The following is a 23,269-nucleotide window of genomic DNA, read 5'->3' as shown; positions in this document are numbered from 1 at the left end:
AACAGATTTTGCGGTGGGCCAAGCAGACATGGAGCTGCAAGTGGGAAAACTGTGAGTTGCGCATCTACCAGGACCTGGGTGCGGAACTGGCCAAAGAGATGAGCTGGATTTAATAGGGTAAAATCGGCCCTCTTCAAGAAGGCGGTGAAGTTTGGAATGTTATATCCAGCGCTCTTGGGGTTACCTATGAGGGTCAAGAACATTACTTAGAATGTTCGGATGAGGCGATAGATTTTGTCAAAGATAAAAAGCTAGCAGGTGTTTGAGGACACTGAACCTTGGGGGAGGGTATTGCTGCATCAATTCTGTAAAAGTTCTTTTTGTTTTGAACTGTACATGCAGTGCCTTCGGTAACAATTTTTGGGCCGTTACTCAGATCTGTAAGTTAACTTTGTTCCAGTGGGGGAGGGGTCTTTTTTCTTCTGTGTGTTTACTGGGGATTGATATGTGTGTAGGACGGTGGATGCTCGAGGGTGGGCCTACGGTGGCGAGGGACGCGAGCTGGAGGGCTGAATGGGCCGGTTAAGAGGGCTCACATGTTCGTGCATTTGAAGGGATTGTAGGCGGATTTGGCATTGCAGCAGGAGACACACCTGAGGGCAATAGATCAGACCAGATTGAGGAACGGGTGAGTCGGCCAAGTGTTTCATTCGGGGTTGGACTCTAAGACTAGGGGAGTCGAGATCCTGATCAACAAACGGGTGGCATTTGAGACAGGGACAATAGTGGTGGACGCGGGGGGGGGGGGGGGGGGGGGGGGGGGGGGTGTTAGGTACATCATGGTGAGTGGGAAGCTGGAGGGGATGCCGGTGGTGCTTGTGAATATATACGCACCAAACTGGGACGATGTGGAATTCATGACGGGTGTTAGGGAAGATCCCGGACCTAGCTTTGCATAAGCTGATCATTGGGTGGGTGGGTTGGGGGTTTGGGGGGGGGGGGGGGGGGGGGAGACTAATACGGTCATTAATCCAAGGTTGGACCGGTCGAGGTCAAGGACAGAGAGGGTGCCAGCCATGGCGAAGGAACTAAAGGGGTTCATGGAGCAGATGGTGGGGGTAGTGCCATGGAGGTTCGGATGGGCAAGAGTGAAGGAGTTTTCTTTTTTCTCCCATGTGCACAAAGTGTACTCCCGGATCGATTTTTTTATTTTGAACAGGGCTTTTCTGGCGGGAATGGCTGATACTGAGTACTCGGCGATTGTTGTGTCGGATCATGCCCCACATTGTGTGGATTTACGGGTGAGCAAGGAGGGCGGTCAGCGCCCGCAATGGAGATTGGGCGTGGGGCTGTTAGGGGATGAGGGAGTCCATCCAGAACTATCTGGAAATAAATGACACAGAGGAAGTCTCGGCAGCAACGATTTGGGAAGAGCTGAAGGCAGTGGTTAGGGTGGAGCTAATCTCAATACGGGCACATAGGGAAAAGGTGGAGTGAGCAAAGATAGATAGGCTGGTTGGGGAAATACTCCAGGTCGACAGGAGATATTTGGAGGTCCCGGAGGCAGGGTTATTGAAGGAGCGGCAGAGGCTACAGATGGCGTTTGGTCTGTTATCTACAGGGAAGGCAGTGGAGCAATTGAGTAAGGCGAGGGGGGCGATGTACAAGTATGGAGAAAAGGCCAGCAGGATGCTTGCACACCAGCTGAGGAAAAGGGAGGTGGCCAGGGAGATAGGAAGAGTGCAGGACAGAGGAGGGAACACGGTCTTGGACCCAGCAGGGGCGAATGGGGTGTTTAAGGAGTTTAATAGCCGATTATACGAGTTGGAACCCCCAGCTGGGGTTGAGGCAGTTCCTGGGTGAGTTGAAGTCTCATAAAGTGGAGGAAGGGTTGAGAGCCCCGATTGAAATAGAAGAGGGGCTGGAGGCTATGTAGTTGGGTAAGACCCCAGGACTGGACGGCTACCCAGTGGAATTTTACAAGAAGTTTTCTGAAATGCTGGGCCCGCTGCTGGTGAGGGCATTTAATGAGGCAAGGAAGCGGGGTGTCCTTTCCCCAACGATCTCACTGATCCTAAAGCGGGAGAAGGACCCAGAGTTATGCGGGTCATACAGGCAAATCTCCCGATTGAATGTTGATGCTAAACTGTTGGCTAAAATCTTGGCCTCAAGGATAGAAGACTGGGGGCAGTGGAGGAAGCATATGAGTGGAGGGAGCATTGGTCTGGGCTCCAATTTGTAACAATCATCGGTTTGTACCGGGAAGGTTCGATGGGGGAGGGGGGGGGGAAGAGGGGGTTTCGGAGGTGGCAGAGAGCAGTGATTGAGAGGATGGGGGATTTATTCATAGATGGGAGCTTCCCCTGTTTGAAGGATTTAGAGGAGAAATTTTAATTCCCAGCAGGAAACAGATTCAGGTATCTGCAGGCACAGGACTTTTTGCGAAGGTTTCGACCTTTCCGCTCCTACCGCCATGGGGGATACAGGACAGGGTAGTTTCTAGAACGGGGGAGGGAGAGGGAAAGGTATCGGATATCTATAAAGAACTCATGGAGTCGGAGGTAACTCTAAGAGAGGAGGTAAAGGGCAAATGGGAAGATGAGTTTGGGGGAGGGATAGAGGCAGGTCTGTGGGCAAATGTCTTGAGTAGAGTCAATACGTCCTCATCATGTGCCAGGCACAGCCTGATACAATTTAAGGTAGTTCACCGGGCACACGTGACAGTGGCCCGGATGAGCAAGTTTTTTTGGGGTAGCGGACAAGAGTGCGAGGGGGCCAGCAAATCATGTACATATGTTTTGGGCATGCCCGAAGCTCAGGGGATTCTGGCAGGGTTTTGCAGATGTCACGTCCATGGTACTAAAAGTACAGGTGGTGCCGAGTCCAGAGGTGGCGATTTTTGGAGTGTCGGAAGATCCGGGCATCCAGAGGGCGAGAGAGGCTGACGTCTTGGCCTTTGCCTCCCTGGTAGCCCGGAGACGGATACTGCTAGTGTGGAGGGACTCAAAACCCCCAACATCGGAGACCTGGGTTAGCGACATGGCTGGGTTTCTCAGTCTTGAGAAAATCAAGTTCGCCCTAAGAGGGTCAATACTAGGGTTCGCCTGGAGGTGGCAGCCGTTTGTCGACTTCTTCGGGGAAAATTAACTGTCAGCAGAGGCAAAAAATTTAGAGAGGGTGGGGGCGGGAGAAGTTAGGTTATTTTCTGTTTAAGGTAGGAGGGACTTGTTAGGGGTGGAGATGATTTATGTAATATGTTTACATTTGGATTTGCATTGTTTACTGTTGTTGTTACTGTTATTATTATAAAATTACAAATACCTTAATAAAATGTTTTAAAAAAAAGAAAAGCTAATCTTAAATCAGAGCCAGGCCATTCAGAAAAGAAGGTAGGTAATATGCTTCATGTAGAGTGTTAGAAGTGTTAAGCTCAATTAATATTTTAAGTAAGAGATCAAAAGATTTATGTTGAAAAGGGTAAAAATAAACATGATGCCAAGGCAGGTGGGATGGAGCTAAACTACAGGTTAGCCGTACTTTCACCGAGGACCAGCACAGGCTGGAGGCCTGAATGGCCAACTCCTGTTCCTATGTTTGTTTCAGTAGAGTATTGTAGCCTACAATTTTGTTTTGGACAGAACACGTTGGAAAATGGCCAGTGAATGTGATGAGAGTGTTCCATAAGCTTGATAGCATGTCAATTCATTGGCCAAGAAATTGACTTGCGAGTGACCCACAATCTACAGACTCACAGCAAGTAACACTCGTGCCACACAAGTGCTAGGCAATGACCATCTTCAACAAGAGAGGATCGAACCTTCGCCCCTTAAAGTTCAATGGCATTACCTTTGCTGAATCCTCTACTATCAACATCCTGTGGGTTACTATTGACTAAAAACTTTTAAAAAAAATTTAGAGTACCCAATTCATTTTTCCTATTAAAGGGGCAATTTAGCATGGCCAATCCATCTACCTTGCACATCTTTGGGTTGTGGGGGCGAAACCCATGCAAACATGAGGAGAATGTGCAAACTCCACATGGACAGTGACCCAGGGCAGGGATCGAACCTGGGACTTCGGTGCCGTCAGGCAGCAATGCTAACCACTGCGCCACTGTGCTGCCCCCTCCATTGACTACAAACTTAACTGGACTAGTCACATACTGTGGCTACAAGAGCAAGTCAGAGGCGAGGAATCCTGTGACGAGTAACTCACCTTCTGATTCCCCAAAGCCTGTCCACCCCCTCCAAGACACAAGTCAAGAGAGTGATGCAATACTCTCCACTTGCCGAGATGAGTACGGCTGCAACAACACTCCAGAAGCTCAACACCATCCAGGATAAAGCAGCTTGCTTGACCACTATCCCTTCCACAAACATTTAATTCCTCCACCATAGAGCAACAGTGGCAGTAGTGTGTACTATCTACAAGATAGGGGGGCAGCACGGTAGCATTGTGGATAGCACAATCGCTTCACAGCTCCAGGGTGCCAGGTTCGATTCCGGCTTGGGTCACTGTCTGTGCGGAGTTTGCACATCCTCCCCGTGTGTCCGTGGGTTTCCTCCAGGTGCTCCTGTTTCCTCCCACAGTCCAAAGATGTGCAGGTTAGGTGGATTGGCCATGATAAATTGCTCTACGTGTCCAAAATTGCCCTTAGTGTTGGGTGGGGTTACTGGGTTATGGGGATAGGGTGGAGTTGTTGATATTGGGAAGGGTGTTCTTTCCAAGAGCCGGTGCAGACTCGATGGGCTGAATGGCCTCCTTCTGCACTGTAAATTCTATGAAGATGCACTGCAGGAACTCATCAAGATTCCTTACGCAACACCTTCCAAACCCATGGCCACCAGCAGCCAGAAGGACAAGGGCTGCAGATACCTGGGAACACCGCCAGCTGGAGGTTCCCCTCCAAGTCACTTACCATCTTGACTTGGAATCGATCGTCATTTCTTCACTGTCACTGGGTCAAAATTCTGGAATTTTCTCCTTAACAGCACTGTGGGTATACCTACCCCTTCAGAACTGCAGTGTTTCAAGAAGGCAGCTCACCCCCACCTTCTCAAGAGCAACTAGGGACGGGCAATAAATGTTGGCCAAGCTAGCGACACTCCTATCCCATAAATGTACTTTTACAAAATAGTTAATTTCTTCTATAGTAGATTTCTCATTGCACGAGATGAGCTGAGTAAAACAGTCTATACAAGTTTTTGCAAAGACCCTGCAGTGATTATTTTAGCACTGCGTTTTGCCAACATATGAGGGGCTGGATTAGCACAGTGGGCTAAACAGCTGGCTTGTAATGCAGAACAAGGAAAGCAGCGCAGATTCAATTCCCATACTGGCCTCCCCAAACAGGCGCTGGAATGTGGTGACTAGGGACTTTTCACAGTAACTTCATTGAAGCCTACTTGTGACAATAAACGATTATTATTATTATGTTGATTGGGAAATTTATAACGTGGTCCATCAGGATTTGGTCCATGCTAAATCTTGTGCATTTGTCTGAATGTGTGTTCTGGAGAAGGCCCATTTGGAGAAGGTTTTGGGAGCCCAGGAATAACAAACTGCATTCAGACTTTTGGGCTATATTTATATGTGTATTTGGAGCTTGATCCAACACCTTTCCCTTGAGCATTACAACAAATGTTTCTCCTTTGTTTATCTGTGCTCAATTAACACCTGGGGAGGAATTCTCCGGCCTCCCGGGGGGTCGGAGAATCGCCCGGGGCCGGCGTCAATCCCCCCCCCACCCAGAGATTCGGCGGGGGCGGGAATTGCGCCGCGCCGAACGGCGGGCCCCCCGCTTCGGTCGGCGGGCCTGCTGCGGCGATTCTCCGGCCCACGATGGGCCGAAGTCCCGCCACTGACAGGCCTCTCCAGCCGGCGTGGTTTAAACCGCCTCTCTTACCGGCAGGATTGGCGGCGCGGGCGGGCTCCGGGGGCCTGGGGGGGGTTGCCGCGCCCGGGGCGATCTGACCCCGGGGGTGCCCCCACGGGGCCTACCGATCGGCGGGCGGGCCTGTGCCGTGGGGGCACTCTTTTTCTTTCGCCCTTGCCATGGCCTTCACCATGGCGGAGGCGGAAGAGACCCCCTCCCCTGCGCATGCGGCGGTATAACGTCAACAGCCGCTGACACACCGGCGCATGCGCGGACTGACGCCGGCTGGCAAAGTCCTTTGGGCCCCGGCTGGTGTGGCGCCAAAGACCGTTCACGCCAGCCGGCGGAGTGGGAACCACTCCAGCGCGGGCCTAGCCCCTCATGTGAGGGCTTGGCCCCTAAAGGTGCGGAGAATTCCACACCTTTGGGACGGCCCAACGCCGGAGTGGTTCACGCCACTCCGACACGCTGGGACCCCCCGCCCCACCGGGTAGGGGAGAATCCCAGCCCTGTTCGCAAACGTTCCAGCCTGCCTCGGTGCTGTCAGAAGGGTGTGAGGGATGGGCTGGGGTGTGCTAGGCTTGCTGTGGATGGGTGCCCCCGCACTGGTACCCCCCACCCGGACGGTGGAGCTTTCCACCGCCCTGGTACCCCCCCCACTCGGACGATGGAAACTGCTATCGGGGGAAGGAGTCACAGACGTTGTTGAACGATGTGGAGTCCCAGAGCTCATCACAGAGCTCATCCTCCTCCATCCCGTGGACCAGACCCACTGATACTGGCAACCCTGGGCCCGCATCCCGTACTAAGGCAGTAGGAATCACGCAGGGGGGTCGCAGGAGCTGAGGGAGGGTGGCGGGTGGGGAGTATATTTGAGCTGTTGTCGGCAGTTCCCCCTAGTCGGTGAACCAGGAAGCGATGAGATCAGCCCCCGTGCGGCATCCATGGCGCACACGTTGTTTGACCTTTTGCGGATGCCTGGGCCCCATGCCCTGCCCATCCTGGCCCTTCTCTGCATCCTCATCGGACGACGCCTTGCATTAATCCCCCTCCTCCAGCATGGCGCCCCTCAGCTGCTCGATGTTGTGTAGGACGCTGCAGGCCACCACGATGTGAAAGATTCTCCTAGCGGAATACTGATGGGCCCCTCCAGAGCGGTCCTACATCCTGTCACCCAAGGGCCTACCCCTCACCCAGGGGGGACACATGTCAAAGGTGTCAGGAATCGTTGCGTGTACAGGATGAAGGCATCAGGCACGCTGCCTGGATATCGGGCTCAGACATGCATAATGTCACACACCAGCTGCGCGTTCATGGAGTGGAACCCCTTTCGGTTTGTAAAGGCCATCCCTCATTCACCAGTGCTCGTAGGGGGACATGTGACCCATCGATCACCCCCTGTACCTGGGGCATCCTGGCATTGGCGGTGCACCCCGCTGACCAGGGAAACCTGGTGGGCTTGGTCCACATTGAAGTTGACTTATTGTGCCGAGCGGGCATACAGGGCCTCTGTGATGACGCGGATGCACCTGTGCACCGAGGTTGGCAAGATCCCAGACACCTTGAAGGACCCGGTTGCAAAAATGTTCAGGCAACTGTCACCTTGACGGCCACCGGGAGTCGGTGTCCTCCCCCATAACCTCATAGTTCCAGGCACAGCGTGATCCGGCAAAGACCATACGGATCCCTATTCAGAGCTTTCGACGATGCGCCTGTTCCAGCAGGTCCTCAAAGGACAGGCACTGCCAGTACACACGAGACCCAATGCGGCACCTCCTTCCCATCCTCCTGTGCCTGTTGGGTAGCCGGCTTTCCATCCTCACCAACTGGTTCCTGTTTCTATGGGGCAAGCGCCGCTGCTGCAGGGCTATCCCAGAGCAGACCCTGCTCGTACAGCCACAATGCATCCCCCAGGGCTGCAGTGGCAAGGCAGATGCCAACCATTCCTGGTTGGATTCAAAGATTCCGGGCCTCACGGTAGCATGGTGGTTAGCATCAATGCTTCACAGCTCCAGGGTCCCAGGTTCGATTCCCGGCTGGGTCACTGTCTGTGTGGAGTCTGCACGTCCTCCCCGTGTGTGCGTGGGTTTCCTCCGGGTGCTCCGGTTTCCTCCCACAGTCCAAAGATGTGCAGGTTAGGTGGATTGGCCATGCTAAATTGCCCGTAGTGTAAGGTTAATGGGGGGATTGTTGGGTTACGGGTTACGTGGGTTGATCATTGCTCGGCACAACATCGAGGGCCGAAGGGCCTGTTCTGTGCTGTACTGTTCTATGTTCTATGTTCTATGTTCTATGCATTGTGTGTAGGGGTTGAAAGGCAGATATATTCACATGGTGCCCAACAGGTCCAATGGGCTACGCGGTAGCGCGGGCCTGCCCCACCTCCAGCCGTACCCCCGGCACTCTGCCCTCCGCACCACATCCCTGCACCACAGCAGCCCCCCACCCCCCCGCCCAATACCACAAGTGAGCCGAATTCCTTGTGGAGGAGGTGGAGCATTGAAGGGAGGTCTGGAGAATACCGGGCTGGGCTAGTTATTGATATGCCAAAGCTGTACGTGCCATGTAGAATGCATTTGAGGCAGCGGACTAGCATTCCCGGCACCGGCCTCTATTTTCGGCTGACGGGCGTTTCTTTGCCTGATCATGCTTCATGAATCCAGCATTGCTGGAGGAGAATCCCGCCCCAGTTACTTTAATAGGCCACTGGTGTAAATTAATGGTGCTATAGAATCATGGAATTTTCAGTGCAGAAGGAGGCCATCGAGTATACATCGGCTTTTGGAAATAGCACCCCATTTAAGCCCACACCTCCACCCTATCCCGAAGGAGGCAAATGAAGTACAGTTATGTGGATCAACAAAGCAAACATAACAAATATTTAAGTTATGCTAACACAATAATGTCCCCTTCTCCAAGCTAGGATGTAAGAGATCAAATTGCACAATATGCACAAATAAAAATGATAAGGCTGGGGGTTCAACACTGTTCACAATCTACATTCAATAAATTTATTTCTGAATTTTTAAACACAAGACTAACCTCTTGATGCACCTCCACTGACGACTGACCATTTAGCAGGAAAGGCACGACTGGAAAGAAACAAAAATAGCTTACATCAATCCAGACAGGGAACACAAAAAAATAATGTTTGCCTCATGTCCCCTGCACCTCAAAATACATTATTCTCTTAAACACCTTGAAAAATAAAATTACAATAATTTCCATTAGCTAACCAATGTCTTATGACCTGTATCTTTGACATATTAGCATAAAATGATTTTTTCATCATAAACTCTCGGCTTATAATCTTTATTACTGTCACAAGTAGGCTTACATTAACACTGCAATGAAGTTACTGTGAAAAACCCCTAGTCACCACACTCCAGCGCCTGTTCGGGTACACAGAGAGAATTCAGAATGTCCAATTCACCGAACATCCACGTCTTTTGGGACTTGTGGGAGGAAACCGGAGCACACAGAAGAAGGCCACACAGACACGGGGAGAACGTGCAGAATTCGCACAGATAGTGAGCCAAGCCGAGAATCCAACCTGCGCCCCTGGCGCTGTGAAGCAACAGTGCTAATCACTGTGCTATCCTCTGTTAACCCATTGTTTTCACTGATTTGTGATGGTTGCTAGATTGTCACAAAGCTGAATAAATGAAATTCCATTTTGATTACAGCAGATTTCAGAATTCCAACTTTCAGGGATTGAATTGTGTGACACTGTTCATTTCTCCCCAATAATCTCAAATTGGTGTTCTTCAGCATTCTGGCAATGCTGAGATGGGATCTGAGGGTTGAACGGTATTTTGAGGGATGGAGACATTCCAGGGTTCCAGGACTAGTCGAGTGGAAGGTCCAAAAGATAATTAGGAGGGGAATTTGGGAGATTTGGAAGTCACTGGGGAGGAATGTCTCTTGGGAGTGTTATAACGTGCACAAGAGTCCCGGGACCAGACCCATCAGGTTCCCCGTGACCCTCAAAGTATGAACTTCCCCGCTAGGAGCAGGGCTTCCCTCAATAGGCGGGATCAACTCGGATGTAAACACCCTGACCCCGGTGTGGGCCAATGTATGGAAGTCTCTTTGGGAATGGATGTATAATGAATGTACATACTCATTAAACTTGTGTTATTTTCCCTTATGCTCCCGTGTGATCGCTCCTTCAGAACTTAACAACAAGGGAATATTGGGTCAAAGCACATGTCACAATGAGAAAGGGTGCCGAACCTGCGATTTGGGTGTCCTGAGGTTCCGGAAAACTGAGGATGGGCAGTGTCTGGCAGTGAAGGGGATTTCAGGAATTTGCCAAAATTGAGAGAAACGGGATTTAAATTCTAACAGCCTGGTTGGGGAAGGGGAGAGGGAACACAGGGAGTAGGATATCAGCAACAAAACCGCTTCAGGTCACTTTTGAATGAAAGGTCCAACCATTACTTCTCCATCAGCTTGTGCCCTGACTCATCCACAACTTCCTGAACAACTTCAATACTGAGGGCCTAAACTCTGCTAGTTAGGGTGGAAGTAATATTTTCATTCATTGTATTGTTGACAGACAGACAGGCAGCCTTACTCAAAAACTATCGGGCAGATTCCAACAAACTTGGTACACAGAAGGATACGGCTCAAGGAAGAGCTTTTGGCAAGTATTTAGGTCTGGATCCAGAATTTTTTTTTGAGAATTTGTTAACATTGGGGGTTAGGGAAAACTGACTTTTTGTTTAAGCATGTTGTGGACAGCCTCAGGTTCTGTGGTGAAATTTATTACAACTGTCAAGATGTTCGCAGTTTTCAGAGCAGGTTATTGAATGTGCATTGGCTTTTAAAGCAGACCAAGGCAGGCCAGCAGCATGGTTCAATTCCCGTACCAGCCTCCCCGAACAGGCGCTGGAATGTCAAGGGGCCTTTCACAGTAACTTCATTTGAAGCCTACTTGTGACAATAAGCGATTTTCATTTTCATTTCATTTCATGAGGTGGGAGCTCTTAATAAAAAGTTATTTTCTGCTTTGAAGTTACAGAGCACCAACTAAGCAGGTAAAAGCCCCAAGGCAGAGCTGCACAATTGTCAGAGAGCCAAAGTGTTTTAAAGCATAGATGGAAAGAGGCCCTTCAGCCCATCGTGCTTGTGATGGATGTAATATTGTTCAGTTAATTTGGAGGCGGTATGTGCTCCATTGAGTGTCCTCTTCACATGTTCTTGCCTATATTTTACTGCTTCAAGGCATTTAACCATGAAGATTTTGTTCATTTTTAAATTGATGGAAATAGATCACTTTTTCAAAGACTTTACAGTGCAGAAGGAGGCCATTCGGCCCATCGAGTCTGCACCGGCTCTTGGAAAGAGCACCCTACCCAAGGTCAACACCTCCACCCTATCCCCACAACCCAGTGACCCCGCCCAACACACTGACAGCAATTTTGGACACTAAGGGCAATTTGTGGACACTAAGGGCAATTTATCATGGCCAATCCACCTGACCTGCACATCTTTGGACTGTGGGAGGAAACCGGAGCACGCGGAGGAAACCCACGCACACACGGGGAGGATGTGCAGACTCCGCACAGACAGTGATCCAAGCCGGAATCGAACCTGGAACCCTGGTGCTGTGAAGCCATTGTGCTATCCACAATGCTACCGTGCTGCCAAACTAGGAACTGCGAGCCAGCCAGTACTTTACTCACATGCATAAGGAGAAAAGAAGCCAAAGATTTAGTGCAATGTTAGCATATTTATCAACATAGACAGTTTTAACAAATTTCAGTAACCAAAACCAACAGAAGAAAAATTAAATAATTAGGCAGTGTTCAATTTTTATAAAAAACATTTCTTTAAACTATAAAATGAATCAGAAAATACCTGTGAAAAACATCATTTTAAATAGAACATACAAATAAGGAGAAGTAGGACATTCAGTCCCTCGAACCTGTGCCACCATTTAATAAGTCTGATAGTAACCTCAAATCTGCATCCCTCTACCCCCGATACCTTACCACCACCTTGCCTATCAAAAATCTATCCACCCTTGCCTGCAAAATATTCAAAGGTTCTTTTTCCACAGCCTTTTCAGGAAGAGTTCTAAAGACTCAGCCCTTAGAGAATATTTTTTTGCCGCATCTCGGCTTTAAATTGGCGAAAGCTTATTTTTAAACAGTGACCCTCAGTTCTAGATTCTCTCACAAGAGGAAACATCCTCTCCACATCCACCTGGTCAAAACCACTCAGGATGTTAAAGGCTTCAATCAAACTGTCTCTTTCTCTTCTAAACTTCAGCTGAAAACCAGCCTAGTCTAGTCTAACCTTTCTTCATATGACAATCCAGCCATTCCAGTTATTAGTCTGATAAACCTTCTCTGAACTGCTTCGAATGCATTTTTACATCCTTCTGTAAATAAGGTGACCAATACTGTACAGAGTATTCCAGATGTGGTCTGTCATGTGAGAGTACCTTTAAGAAATGGGTGTTTATTACTGCAGTGATGTCAGAGAGTGGGTGGAGCTGGGCTGTCTGTCAGCTTTTTACTTTCATTTTAGGCTGTTTGCTGCAGGGTGCGTTTTAGTTTTGTTTTCAGTGTTGGAGCTGAAGCCAGACCAAGCAGGTGTACTGCTGTTCTCTCTGCCATAAAAAGACTATCTCTTAATCATTTGGTGAATTCAGAATTATAAATGTTTTCAGTAGTGACTTTAACCTGATGTGCTTCTGATAAAGGTTTTGTTTTTAAGTCGTATGGATGTTAAAAAGGAAAGCTTAAAGGTTTACTTAGTGTTGTAGTCTTTGGGGGTTGTATATGAATTAATGGTTGCCAAGATGTTCACTGTATGTTTTAAAAGATTAACTTGAGTTCATAGAATAAACATTGTTTTGCTTTAAAAAATACTTTTCCATTTCTGCTGGCCAACACCTGTAGAGTGGGCCGTGTGCTCCCCATACCACAATCGATTAAAAGGTGTGTGTCAGGTGAACTCCAGGATAGACTTTGGGGTTCGCTAAACCCTGGCCCATAACAGGTCTCACTACTGCTTCATACAACTGAAGCTTAACCTCCCTGCTCCCTATTCAATTCCTCTTGCAATAAATTATTTTATTAGCTTCCTTTTTTCTTTTAAAAAGAGTACCCAATTGTTTTTTTTTCTAATTAAGGGGCAATTTAGCACGGCAAATCCACCTACCCTGCACAACTTTTGGGTTGTGGGGGTCACACCCATGCAGACATGGGGAGAATGTGCAAACTCCACACGGACAGTGACCCGGGGCCAGGATTGAACCCAGATTCTCAGTGCCATGAGGCAGCAGTGCTAACCACTGTGCGACCATGCTGCCCTCATTTTATTCGCTTTCCTAATTAATTGCTGCATACAAGCCTTTTGTGATTCATGCACAAAGGCACCCAGATACCCCTGTATCTCAGAGCTCTGCAATCTCTCACCAAATAGCAATAAACAGTGATTCAATTTCCATAAATTCTATAAATGTGTTTTCCTTCCTATCGACAATGAAGCCAGTGCAGTTTGCCAATGAAATTTAAATAAATACAGGTAATAAATTATTGATATTGCAATTTCATCCGAAGCTTTATAGAAAAAAATAAGTCCCTTCAAATCCTCACATGGCAAGGAGAGAAACCTTTCTACATTTAAGGTCCTACTGATCCAAGTGTACGCTGGATATCTCTGCTGACATGTGCACAAACTGCATGATTGTAAATAAAATCCACCTCCATTTGCTGTGACATAAAATGGCGATTTAAATTCCAGGCTTTTGAAAGAAATGGTAGTCCAGTTAGCCCCTCACACATGCTCTCTCATTCAATCAAATCATGGCTGATCTGCATCTGAACTCATTTATCTGCCTTCTTTCCATGTAACTTGACGGCCTTACCTAACAAAAACCTGTTTCTTGGAATCTTGAAAACAGCTATGAATTAAGCATCCATAATCTTTTGAAATGTGTTCCAGATTTCCATGACCATTTACATGAAAAGGTGTCTCTTGATTTCTCTCCTGAATTGAGTGACACTAATTTCAACATTATGCTTTTTTCTTCTGGATTCCCTCTGCACTGGAAATATTGTCTCTGTATTGACTCACTGAATTCCATAGTCATTTCAAAAACCATGCGAGAGGGGAAGAGCTCCAAAAGAACTTCAAAAACAGCACAAAAGATGAAAGGGCCGATTGTTCAAAAACAGCACAAGAGCGCTTCAAAAGCAGCGTGACTGAGGGGGCTTCAAAAACAGCACGAAAGGAGAGAGGTCCGAGTGAGCTTCAAAAACAGTGCAAGGGGAAGGAGATCCAAGAGAGCTTCAAAAACAGCACGGAGAGAGGAGAGGTCCAAAGGTTTTTAAAAATAAACGAGAGGAGAGAGGTCCAAGACTGCTTCAAAACCAGCGTGTGATGGAAAAGATACAAGAGCACTTTGAAAACAGCACAAGAGGGATGAGGTCAGAGAATTTGAGAGGGGGTGGAGAAAGAGAGAGAGAGAGAGAGAGAGCGAGAGCGATATGTTGAGGGACCAAGGACAGAATGTCGCTGGCTGGGGGAAAGGAATTTAAAAGGTTCAATAACATTGATCGGTATGGTATATAGAACACCACAAATTTACCAAGAAATTACAGAGAGGCAAGAATTATAGAGTAATTATAATGGGGGACTTTAATTTTTCAAATATAGACTGGAATATAAATAAAGGAAAGGGAGAAGAGGGGTGAGAGTTCCTGAAAAGATAATTTCATGCAGCAGTATGTTTCCAGTCCAAAACAGGGCAAACACAGTTGGACCTGGTTCTGGGGAATGAGTTGACCCAAGTGGATCAAATACGAGTGGGAGAGCATTTAGGGGCCTGTCATCCTTGTTTCATAAGGTTTTGGTTGCCTAAGAAAAGGACAAGGAACAACCCAGAACAGAAATAATTAATTTGGGTAAAGCCACCTTCGATGGGACAAAAATGCATCCGAGTCAAGTGAGCTGGAATCAAATGTTGGCAGAAAAGACGGTGGCCGAAAAATGGGCCACCTTCAAAGAAAAGTATTGCAGGCAATGTCAGGGTATCCAGAAGGTGATCAGAAGGTGATATCGCAGGGCACTTGAGTACCACATTGGATTGAGGATGGGCTGACTGACAGAAAGCAGAGTGTCAGGATAAATGGTTCTTCTCCGGCTGGCAAACTGTAACTAGTGGGGTGCCGCAGGGGTCAGTCCTGGGTCCTCAACTGTTTACACTCTATATAAATTATCTGCAAGCAGGGACAGAGTGTAATATAACAAAATTTACCAATGATACTAAAATAGGTGGGAAAGCAAGCAGTGAGAACAAGATAAAGAGTTTACAGATGGATTTGGATGGGCGAGGAGAATCGGCCAAAATTTGGCAGATGTAGTTTAATGTAGATAATTGTGAGGTTATTCATTTTAGCCAAAGATAATCTAAATGGAAAGCAGATTCAAAATGTGTCTGGGCAGAGGTATCGCAAAAAGTTGGTATACAGGTACAGCATGTAGTTATAAAGGCAAATGGAATTTTAGAGTTTGTTGCAAAAGGCCTGGAGTATAAGAGGGAAGTGTTGTTGCAATTGTATAGGGTGTTGATGAGACCACATCTGGAGTATTGTGTCCAGTTTTGGTCTCCTTATTTGAGGAAGGATGTGGTGGCATTGGAGGCAGTTCTGAGAAGGTTCACCAGATTGATTCCGGGGATGAAAAGGTTGATGTATGAAAAATGAAATGAAATGAAAATCGCTTATCGTCACGAGTAGGCTTCAATGAAGTTACTGTGAAAAGCCCCTAGTCGCCACATTCAGGCGCCTGTCCGGGGAGGCTGGTACGGGAATCGAACCGTGCTGCTGGCCTGCTTTAAAAGCCAGCGATTTAGCCCAGTGAGCTAAACCAGCCCTGTATGAGGAGAGATTAAATAGTTTGGGCTTTGAAGAATGAGTGGGGAACTGATCAAGGTATATAAAATATTAAAAAGGGATTGATAAACATAGACCAAATGTTCTCCCTTGTGGGGAAATATAGAACGAGAAGTCAAAGATATGGGCCGTGATTCTCCCAGCCTGCGCTAGTTCGGAGACTCGCCGGGGGGGCCCGAGAATCCTGCCACTCCGCTCCAACGCTGGGCCACCGATTCTCTGGCGATCGGAGAATCGGCCCGCGCGGCGCTGGTCATGGCCCCCCGAGGCGATTCTCCATGCTCGACGGGCTGAGTTCCGCCGACGTGGTTTACATATGGTCCCACCCGGCGGGACCTCTGCGTTCTGGCTGCAGGGGCCGTCCTGGTGAGGGGACGGGATGGGCGGATCCGACTCTGGGAGGGGGCCTCCACGGTGGTGAGGCCCGCGATCGGGGGCCACCGATCAGTGGGTGCGCTAATTCCGGGGGGGGGGGCGCCTATGTTCCTCCGCACTGGGCCCCTATCGGGCTCTGCCATATTGGGAGGGGGCCAGCGTGGAGACGGCAACCACGCGCATGTGCCATGCAGTGCCAACTTTCGGCGCCGGAGCAGCGCATAGCACTCCGCTGCCATTCTAGCCCCCGAAGGACAGGATAATTACTGGGCCTGGAGGCCCATTGACGCCGGCGTCACTCATTCCGGTTTTGACGCCGGCGCCAACACTTGGCTGCGATATCGCAGAATCCCGGCCATAGATTGAGAGGCGATAGATTTAAAACTGAGATGAGGAGGAACTACTTCTCACAGAGGGCGGCAAATTTGTCGAACCCGCTGCCCCATAGTGTGGTGGAGTTTGAATCATTAAATGGTTTCAAGAAAGAGAGAGATAGATATATTTCTGATCAAAATGGTTAGAAAATGATAAAAATCAGCTCCACATAGCCCCACTAGCAACCCTCACCCACTCACACACCTCCTCATCTGCCAGAAAACCCACCTCCTGTCTTCAGTGGCCGTTAGGCGCCCCCACCCAGGAGCCACCTGCAAATCCAGTGCGGTGCGTGGTCAGAAAACACAATCGGCGAATACTCAGAGTTGGCCACCTCCGCCAGCGCTCCATAAACCCCCTCAGCTCCTTCACCACTGCCAACACCCTCGACGACTTGGACTTGACCGGTCCAAGCTTTGATCCATTTTAACATCATCCCCCCATAATTAACCGATGTGAGTCCAAGTCCGGGATCTTCCCTAACACCAGCCACATAAAATCCACACCATCCTAATTCCCATGTTTACCAGAAACATGGGTATCCCCTCCAACTTTCCACTAACCATCACATATCTCCGCCCCCCCCCCCCCCCCGAATGGCCACAATAACTGGAACGCAACCCACTGATTAATCAATACCTCCATCCCCTCATTTTCATATCCAGCCCCGAATGGAACACCTGGCCCGCCTATCCCTGTCTCAGCCTCGTCTGGTCCCCCAACTTCAAGTCCCCTGCAAAAATGCCACATCCGCCTTCAGACTCCTCAAATGCGTGAACACACACCACTATTTAACCCGCCCATTCAACCCACTCATGTTCCACGTGACCAGGCTGGTCGGGGGCTCCCTGCCTCCTTCCCCTGCCAATCAGCCATATCCTTTTTTGAGCCAGTCCCCGGCCCTTGTCACACGATCCTCCAGGTCTGCCCCTGGATGTCCACTGCCATCGATCACTTCCCAACTGTGCCACACCAACCACACCCATGTCAAAAACCTCATTCCCCCCTCGCTCAATCAATAAACCACCAACCCCAGCCCCCCCCCCCCCCCCCCCCCCCCCAATGCCTTCGTCCTTGCAACCCCCACTTCACTGCTGTTAACTAGCCTGTCCAGCTGGCATGGTGGCCTACACCTACCCTATATCCCTCCAGTCCCCACTGACCATACCCACCGTCGACCCCTAAAGATTGGGTAAAGGCACACTCACCATCACTGATCCCCTGCAAAGACCTGCCCTCAAAAACTCAACATGGGAATGGAGGGAAGTGGGAGTGGAAATTGCATAGGCAATCTTCCAGCCTTCCTCAGATTGAAGGGGTGATGCCAGAGGACTGGAGAATTCCAAATGTTACACCCTTAGAACATAGAACATTACAGCGCAGTACAGGCCCTTCGGCCCACGATGTTGCACCGTCCTGTGAAACCCTTCTAAAGCCCATCTACATTATTCCCTTATCGTCCATATGCCTATCCAATGACCATTCGAATGCATTTAGTGTTGGCGAGTCCACTACTGTTGCAGGCCGGGCATTCCACACCCTTACTACTCTCCGAGTAAAGAACCTACCTCTGACACCTGTCCTATATCTATCTCCCCTCAATTTAAAGCTATGTCCCTTCGTGCTGGACATCACCATCCAAGGAAAAAGGCTCTCGATGTCCACCCTATCTAATCCTCTGATCATCTTGTATGCCTCAATTAAGTCCCCTCTTAACCTCTAACGAAAACAGCCTCAAGTCCTTCAGCCTTTCCTCATATGATCTTCCCTCCATACCAGGCAACATTCTTGTAAATCTCCTCTGTACCCTTTCCAATGCTTCCACATCCTTCCTATAATGTGGCGACCAGAACTGCACACAATACTCCAAATGCGGCCGCACCAGCGTTTTGTACAACTGCAACATGACCTCATGGCTCTGAAACTCAATTCCCCTACCAATAAAAGCTAACACACCGTACGCCTTCTTAACAACCCTCTCAACCTGGGTGGCAACTTTCAGGGATCTATGGACATGGACACCGAGATCTCTCTGCTTGTCCACACTACCAAGAATCTTACCATTAGCCCAGTACTCTGCCTTCCTGTTATTCCTTCCAAAATGAATCACCTCACACTTTTCTGCATTAAACTCCATTTGCCACCCGTCAGCCCAGCTCTGCAGCTTATCTATGTCCCTCTGTAACTTGTAACATCCTTCTGCACTATCCACAACTCCACCGACTTTAGTGTCATCTGCAAATTTACTCACCCATCCTTCTACGCCCTCCTCCAGGTCATTTATAAAAATGACAAACAGCAAAGGACCCAAAACAGATCCTTGTGGCACACCACTAGTAACTGGACTCCAGTCTGAACATTTCCCATCAACCACCACTCTTTGTCTTCCATCAGCTAGCCAATTTCTGATCCAAACTGCTAAATCACCCTGAATCCCATGCCTCTGTATTTTCTGCAATAGCCTACCGTGGGGAACCTTGTTCAAAAAGGGATGCAAAGACTGAAGTGTTGGCTAGTGTAGACTTGAGAGATGAACAGACACTTCCAACACTGATGAAGATTCAACTCAATTTTATTAACTACTTCTAACTAACTAACACACGATGACTGTTGGTCTAAAATTTAGACCCACAGTCATCGTGTGTTAGTTAGTTAGAAGTAGTTAATAAAATTGAGTTGAATCTTCATCAATTCATAGCTACATGAATATTTCTACTTTTAGTATTTTAATATGGCGTAGATTACTGTAAAAATTTAATTCTCAGTAATAACAATTGTTCTGAAGTAGAATTGCTCTATGGACCACTAAAATATCACCGTGGACCCCCAATTCGGTATTTTTTTTGTGTGGACCCCCAGTAATATTACATGGACCCCCAGGGTCCATGTGGACCCCGGTTGAGAACCACTGGTCTAAATGATGCTAACTTAAACTAGAGACCTAAGCCTTGTCCGAACCAGTTGACTCTCTCAGCACGTGTTGCAAGTCTGTGCTGGGCTGAATGAGTTCCTGTTACACTCAGAGGCTGCACCCTGAATGAGCGGGAACCGTGGTGCCCTCTGCCTTTATAGTGTGTGTATTCCAACTGGTGATTGGCTGCGGTGTTTGTGCATGTTGATTGGTCCCTGTGTGTGTCTGCACCATGATATACTGGTCTATATTATGACATCCCCCCTTTTATAAAAAAATGTTGATCTAGGCATGTGCTAATAAATAGTGTGGGTGTGCGGAGAATGTACCTAGCTACGTGTGAGGTGCGAAGACATATGTACAAAGCTACATACAGGGAACAAGACTATTTACAGAGGAAGGTGTCGGGTGCAGATGACTACCATGAACTGGAACAACCAACGAATCTATTTACAAATCACTGGATAATGAATGCAACAATAAAGGATATAGGAAAAAAACATTTCAGAGAGTCCACATGTGTAGAGTTCATAAGTTCAGTCTCTGAGGTGGGCGACGAACCCTGGTGACCGCCTCAAGGGTGGGGCAACAGCTGGCGCCTCAGGAGCCGGGAGGGCTGCAGCACTGTCAGGGGCAGGCAGAGTGACCGGAAGCGCCGTACAGCCCATGTTGGGATCAGTAGCAGAGCTGGTTGGAGGATCCCGTGACGACCCTGGAACCAGGCGAAGAGCACGCCTGTTGCGGCGCCGAATGGATTCATCCGGTAAGCGGACCAGGAAGGAGCGGGGGGCCACCTGCCTTAGAATGAAAGCAGGCGCAGACCAGCCCCATCCGGGAGGTGGATGCAAACCTTGTCGTGTGGATGGATGTCGGGAAAGTCAGCAGCCCGTGAGTCGTATGACGTTTTCTGCTGCAGTTGAGACATGTGCATGCGGTGGAGCACGGGGACATAATCGAGGTTGGGAGCGAGAATTGATGGCACCGTCGTTCTGAGGGTGCGGTTCATTAGTAGCTGAGCAGTCGACAGGCCGGTGGAGAGTGGGGCAGAGCGATAGGCCAGCAAAGCAAGATGGAACTCTGAGCCGGCGTCGGCGGCCTTGCTGAGGAGCCGCTTAACAATGTGGACCCCCTTTTTCGCCTTCCCATTGGATTGGGGGTATAGGGGACTGGACGTAACGTGCTCGAATTGTAGTGTCGGGCGAAGCCGGCCCATTCCTGGCTCACGAAACAGGGGCCATTGTCTGACATGACCGTCAGCGGAATGCCATGTTGGGCAAATGTCTCCTTACAAGCCCTGATCACAGCCGCGGATGTGAGATCGTGCAGCCTGATGACCTCCGGTAACTGGAGAAATAGTCGATGATAATGACGTAGTCCCTGCCCAATGCATGGAACAAGTCAATGCCCACTTTGGTCCAAGGCGATGTGACGAGCTCATTGCGCATCAGGGTCTCCCGTGGATGGGCGGGCTGAAAACGCTGGCAGGTAGAGCAGTTGAGCACCACATTGGCGATGTCATCATTGATGCCCGGCCAGTAGACGGCTTCTCTGGCCCTGCGGCGGCACTTCTCGATTACTAAATGGCCATCATGGAGTTGCTCCAACACTAGCTGGCGCATGCTTTGTGAGACGACGATGCAATCCAATTTCAGGAGCACCCTGTCGACAACCGCCAGGTCATCGCGGACGTTGTAAAATTGCGGGCATTGGCCCTTGAGCCAACCGTCTGACATTAGGCGCTTCACCCGCTGCAGAAGTGGTTCAGCCGCTGTCTTGCGGCGAATTTGCATCAGTCGTGTATCCGTAGCTGGCAAATAGGAGGCTGCAAACTGAACGTGAGCATCTATTTGGCAAATGAAGCCGTCATGATCACACGGAATTGTGATCGACCTTGAGAGGGTATCGGCAACGGCAAGGTCCTTGCCAAGGGTATAGATCAGTTGAAAGTTGTACCTGCGCAACTTGAGTAGGATACGCTGGAGGCGAGGCGTCATGTCATTCAAGTCCTTTTTGATAATATTTACAAGGGGGCGGTGGTCGGTTTCAACTGTGAACTGCGGAAATCCATAGACGTAGTCGTGGAACTTCATGACTCCAGTGGGAAGGCCGAGACACTCTTTCTCAATTTGCGCATAGCGCTGCTCTGTGGGAGTTATCGCCCGCGACGCATATGCAACGGGGGCCTATGACAAGGCCTCGTCTCGTTGCAGGAGCACGGCACCAATCCCGACTGACTGGCATCAGTAGAGATTTTGGTTTCTTTGGTCGGGTCGAAAAAAGCCAACAATGAGGCCGTTGAAAGCTTGGCCTTCAGCTCCTGCCATTCACGCTCGTGAGCAGGGACCCATTGGAAATCTGTGGTTTGCGAATCAGGTCTCTGAGGGCCGTGGTGTGAGAGGAAAACTCACCATACCCAGGAAGTTCACCATACCCAGGGACCGGAGGACCACTTTCTTGTCCTCTGGCGTCTTCATGGACGTGATTGCTGCAATCCCCCAGAAACTTGATACTCGACTGGCTGAAGGAGCATTTGGCCCTATTGAGGCGAAGGCCGTGTTCGTGGATGTGCCTGAAAACACGCTGAAGGCGGGCAATGTGTTCCTGCGGGGTGGTTGACCAGATAATAATGTCGTCGACATATACCCGGACACCATCGATCCCCTCCATCATCTGCTCCATGATCCGGTGGAAAACTTCGGATGCAGAGATGATGCCGAATGTTATCAGGTTGTAGCAGAACCTGCCAATGGGTGTGTTGAACGTACACAGCTTCCTGCTGGACTCATCTAGTTGGATCTGCCAGAAACCCTTCGAGGCATCCAGTTTTGAGAATAGTTTGTGGGCCATCTCGGACGTGAGCTCCTCACGTTTCGGAATCGGGTAGTACTCCCGCATGATATTCTGATTCAGATCTTTAGGATCAATACAGATCCGCAGCTCACCGGCTTCTTGACGCAGACCATGGAGCTTACCCAGTCTGTGGGTTCCGTGACCCTAGAAATTACTCCTTGGTCCTGGAGGTCCTAGAGCTGTTGCTTGAGGCGGTCCCTGAGGGGCGCTGGGACTCTGCGAGGTGCGTGAACGACAGGCGTGGCGTTGGGCTTGAGTAAGATTTTGTGCGGGTAGGGGACCGTGCCCATGCCTTCGAAAACATCATGGTATTGCTGGATGATGGAGTCGAGTTGCACCCTGAAGTCTGTGTCAGAGGATGCAGACACATCGCTTGAAGAGAGAGAGTGTACTCTCTGCACTAAGTGGAGCAGCTTGCATGCCAGCGCACCAAGCAAGGAGGCTTTTGAGGCAGCAACAATCTCGAACGGGAGAATGACTGTGTGAGCACGATGTGTCACCTCAAGGCGGCAAGAGCTGCTGGCGGAGATGGCAGGACAGCAGGCTGTACGCAGAGCTTGCGAAAATCAGACGACGCAATGAGATCGGCAGAAGCGCCAGTGTCCAGGCGGAACCTGACAGGGGACCGGTTGACCGTAAGGATGGCACACCACTCATCATCCTGGCTGACGCTGTGGACGTGCCACGCTTGGGGGACATCCTGTTCGTAGTAACGACGCCGATTTGGAATGGGACCTGTGGGTCATTGCAGGCACAGTCGGAATCAAGGTCTCGAGTAGGTTCATTGATGGCAGGCTGGATAGCCCTGACATCTCTGTGGGGCCGGGTGGCCCTTCGAAAAAACAGCAGGCATGGAAGATCTGCACATTGCAGCGTAGTGGCCTCGTTTGCCACACTGCAGGCAGCGTCGGGACTTCGTGGGACATTGCCACTTTAAGTGGGCGGAGCCGCAGTTGCCGCATGCTGGAGCGTCGGGACATTCGTCGCACCACCACGCATCGCGGGGTGATTCAGCGTAGCGCGCACCTG

General features: G+C 49.5%; 1 protein-coding gene across 36 annotated transcripts in view; it reads right to left on the bottom strand.

Annotated features, from left to right (window-relative positions):
• Nucleotides 1-23,269, bottom strand: part of clasp2 (cytoplasmic linker associated protein 2) — a 582,371-nt gene that overhangs the window by 258,988 nt on the left and 300,114 nt on the right. For all 36 annotated transcript variants that reach the window (XM_038809903.1, XM_038809905.1, XM_038809907.1 and 33 more), the window contains one exon: nt 8,858-8,907. In XM_038809903.1, coding sequence (XP_038665831.1) covers nt 8,858-8,907 — 50 coding nt within the window. The remainder of the gene's footprint in view (nt 1-8,857; nt 8,908-23,269) is intronic.

The sequence above is a fragment of the Scyliorhinus canicula genome, chromosome 10, assembly GCF_902713615.1.
Source record: "Scyliorhinus canicula chromosome 10, sScyCan1.1, whole genome shotgun sequence".
NCBI lineage: Eukaryota > Metazoa > Chordata > Chondrichthyes > Carcharhiniformes > Scyliorhinidae > Scyliorhinus > Scyliorhinus canicula.
This window is presented reverse-complemented; position numbering and strand designations above follow the sequence as displayed.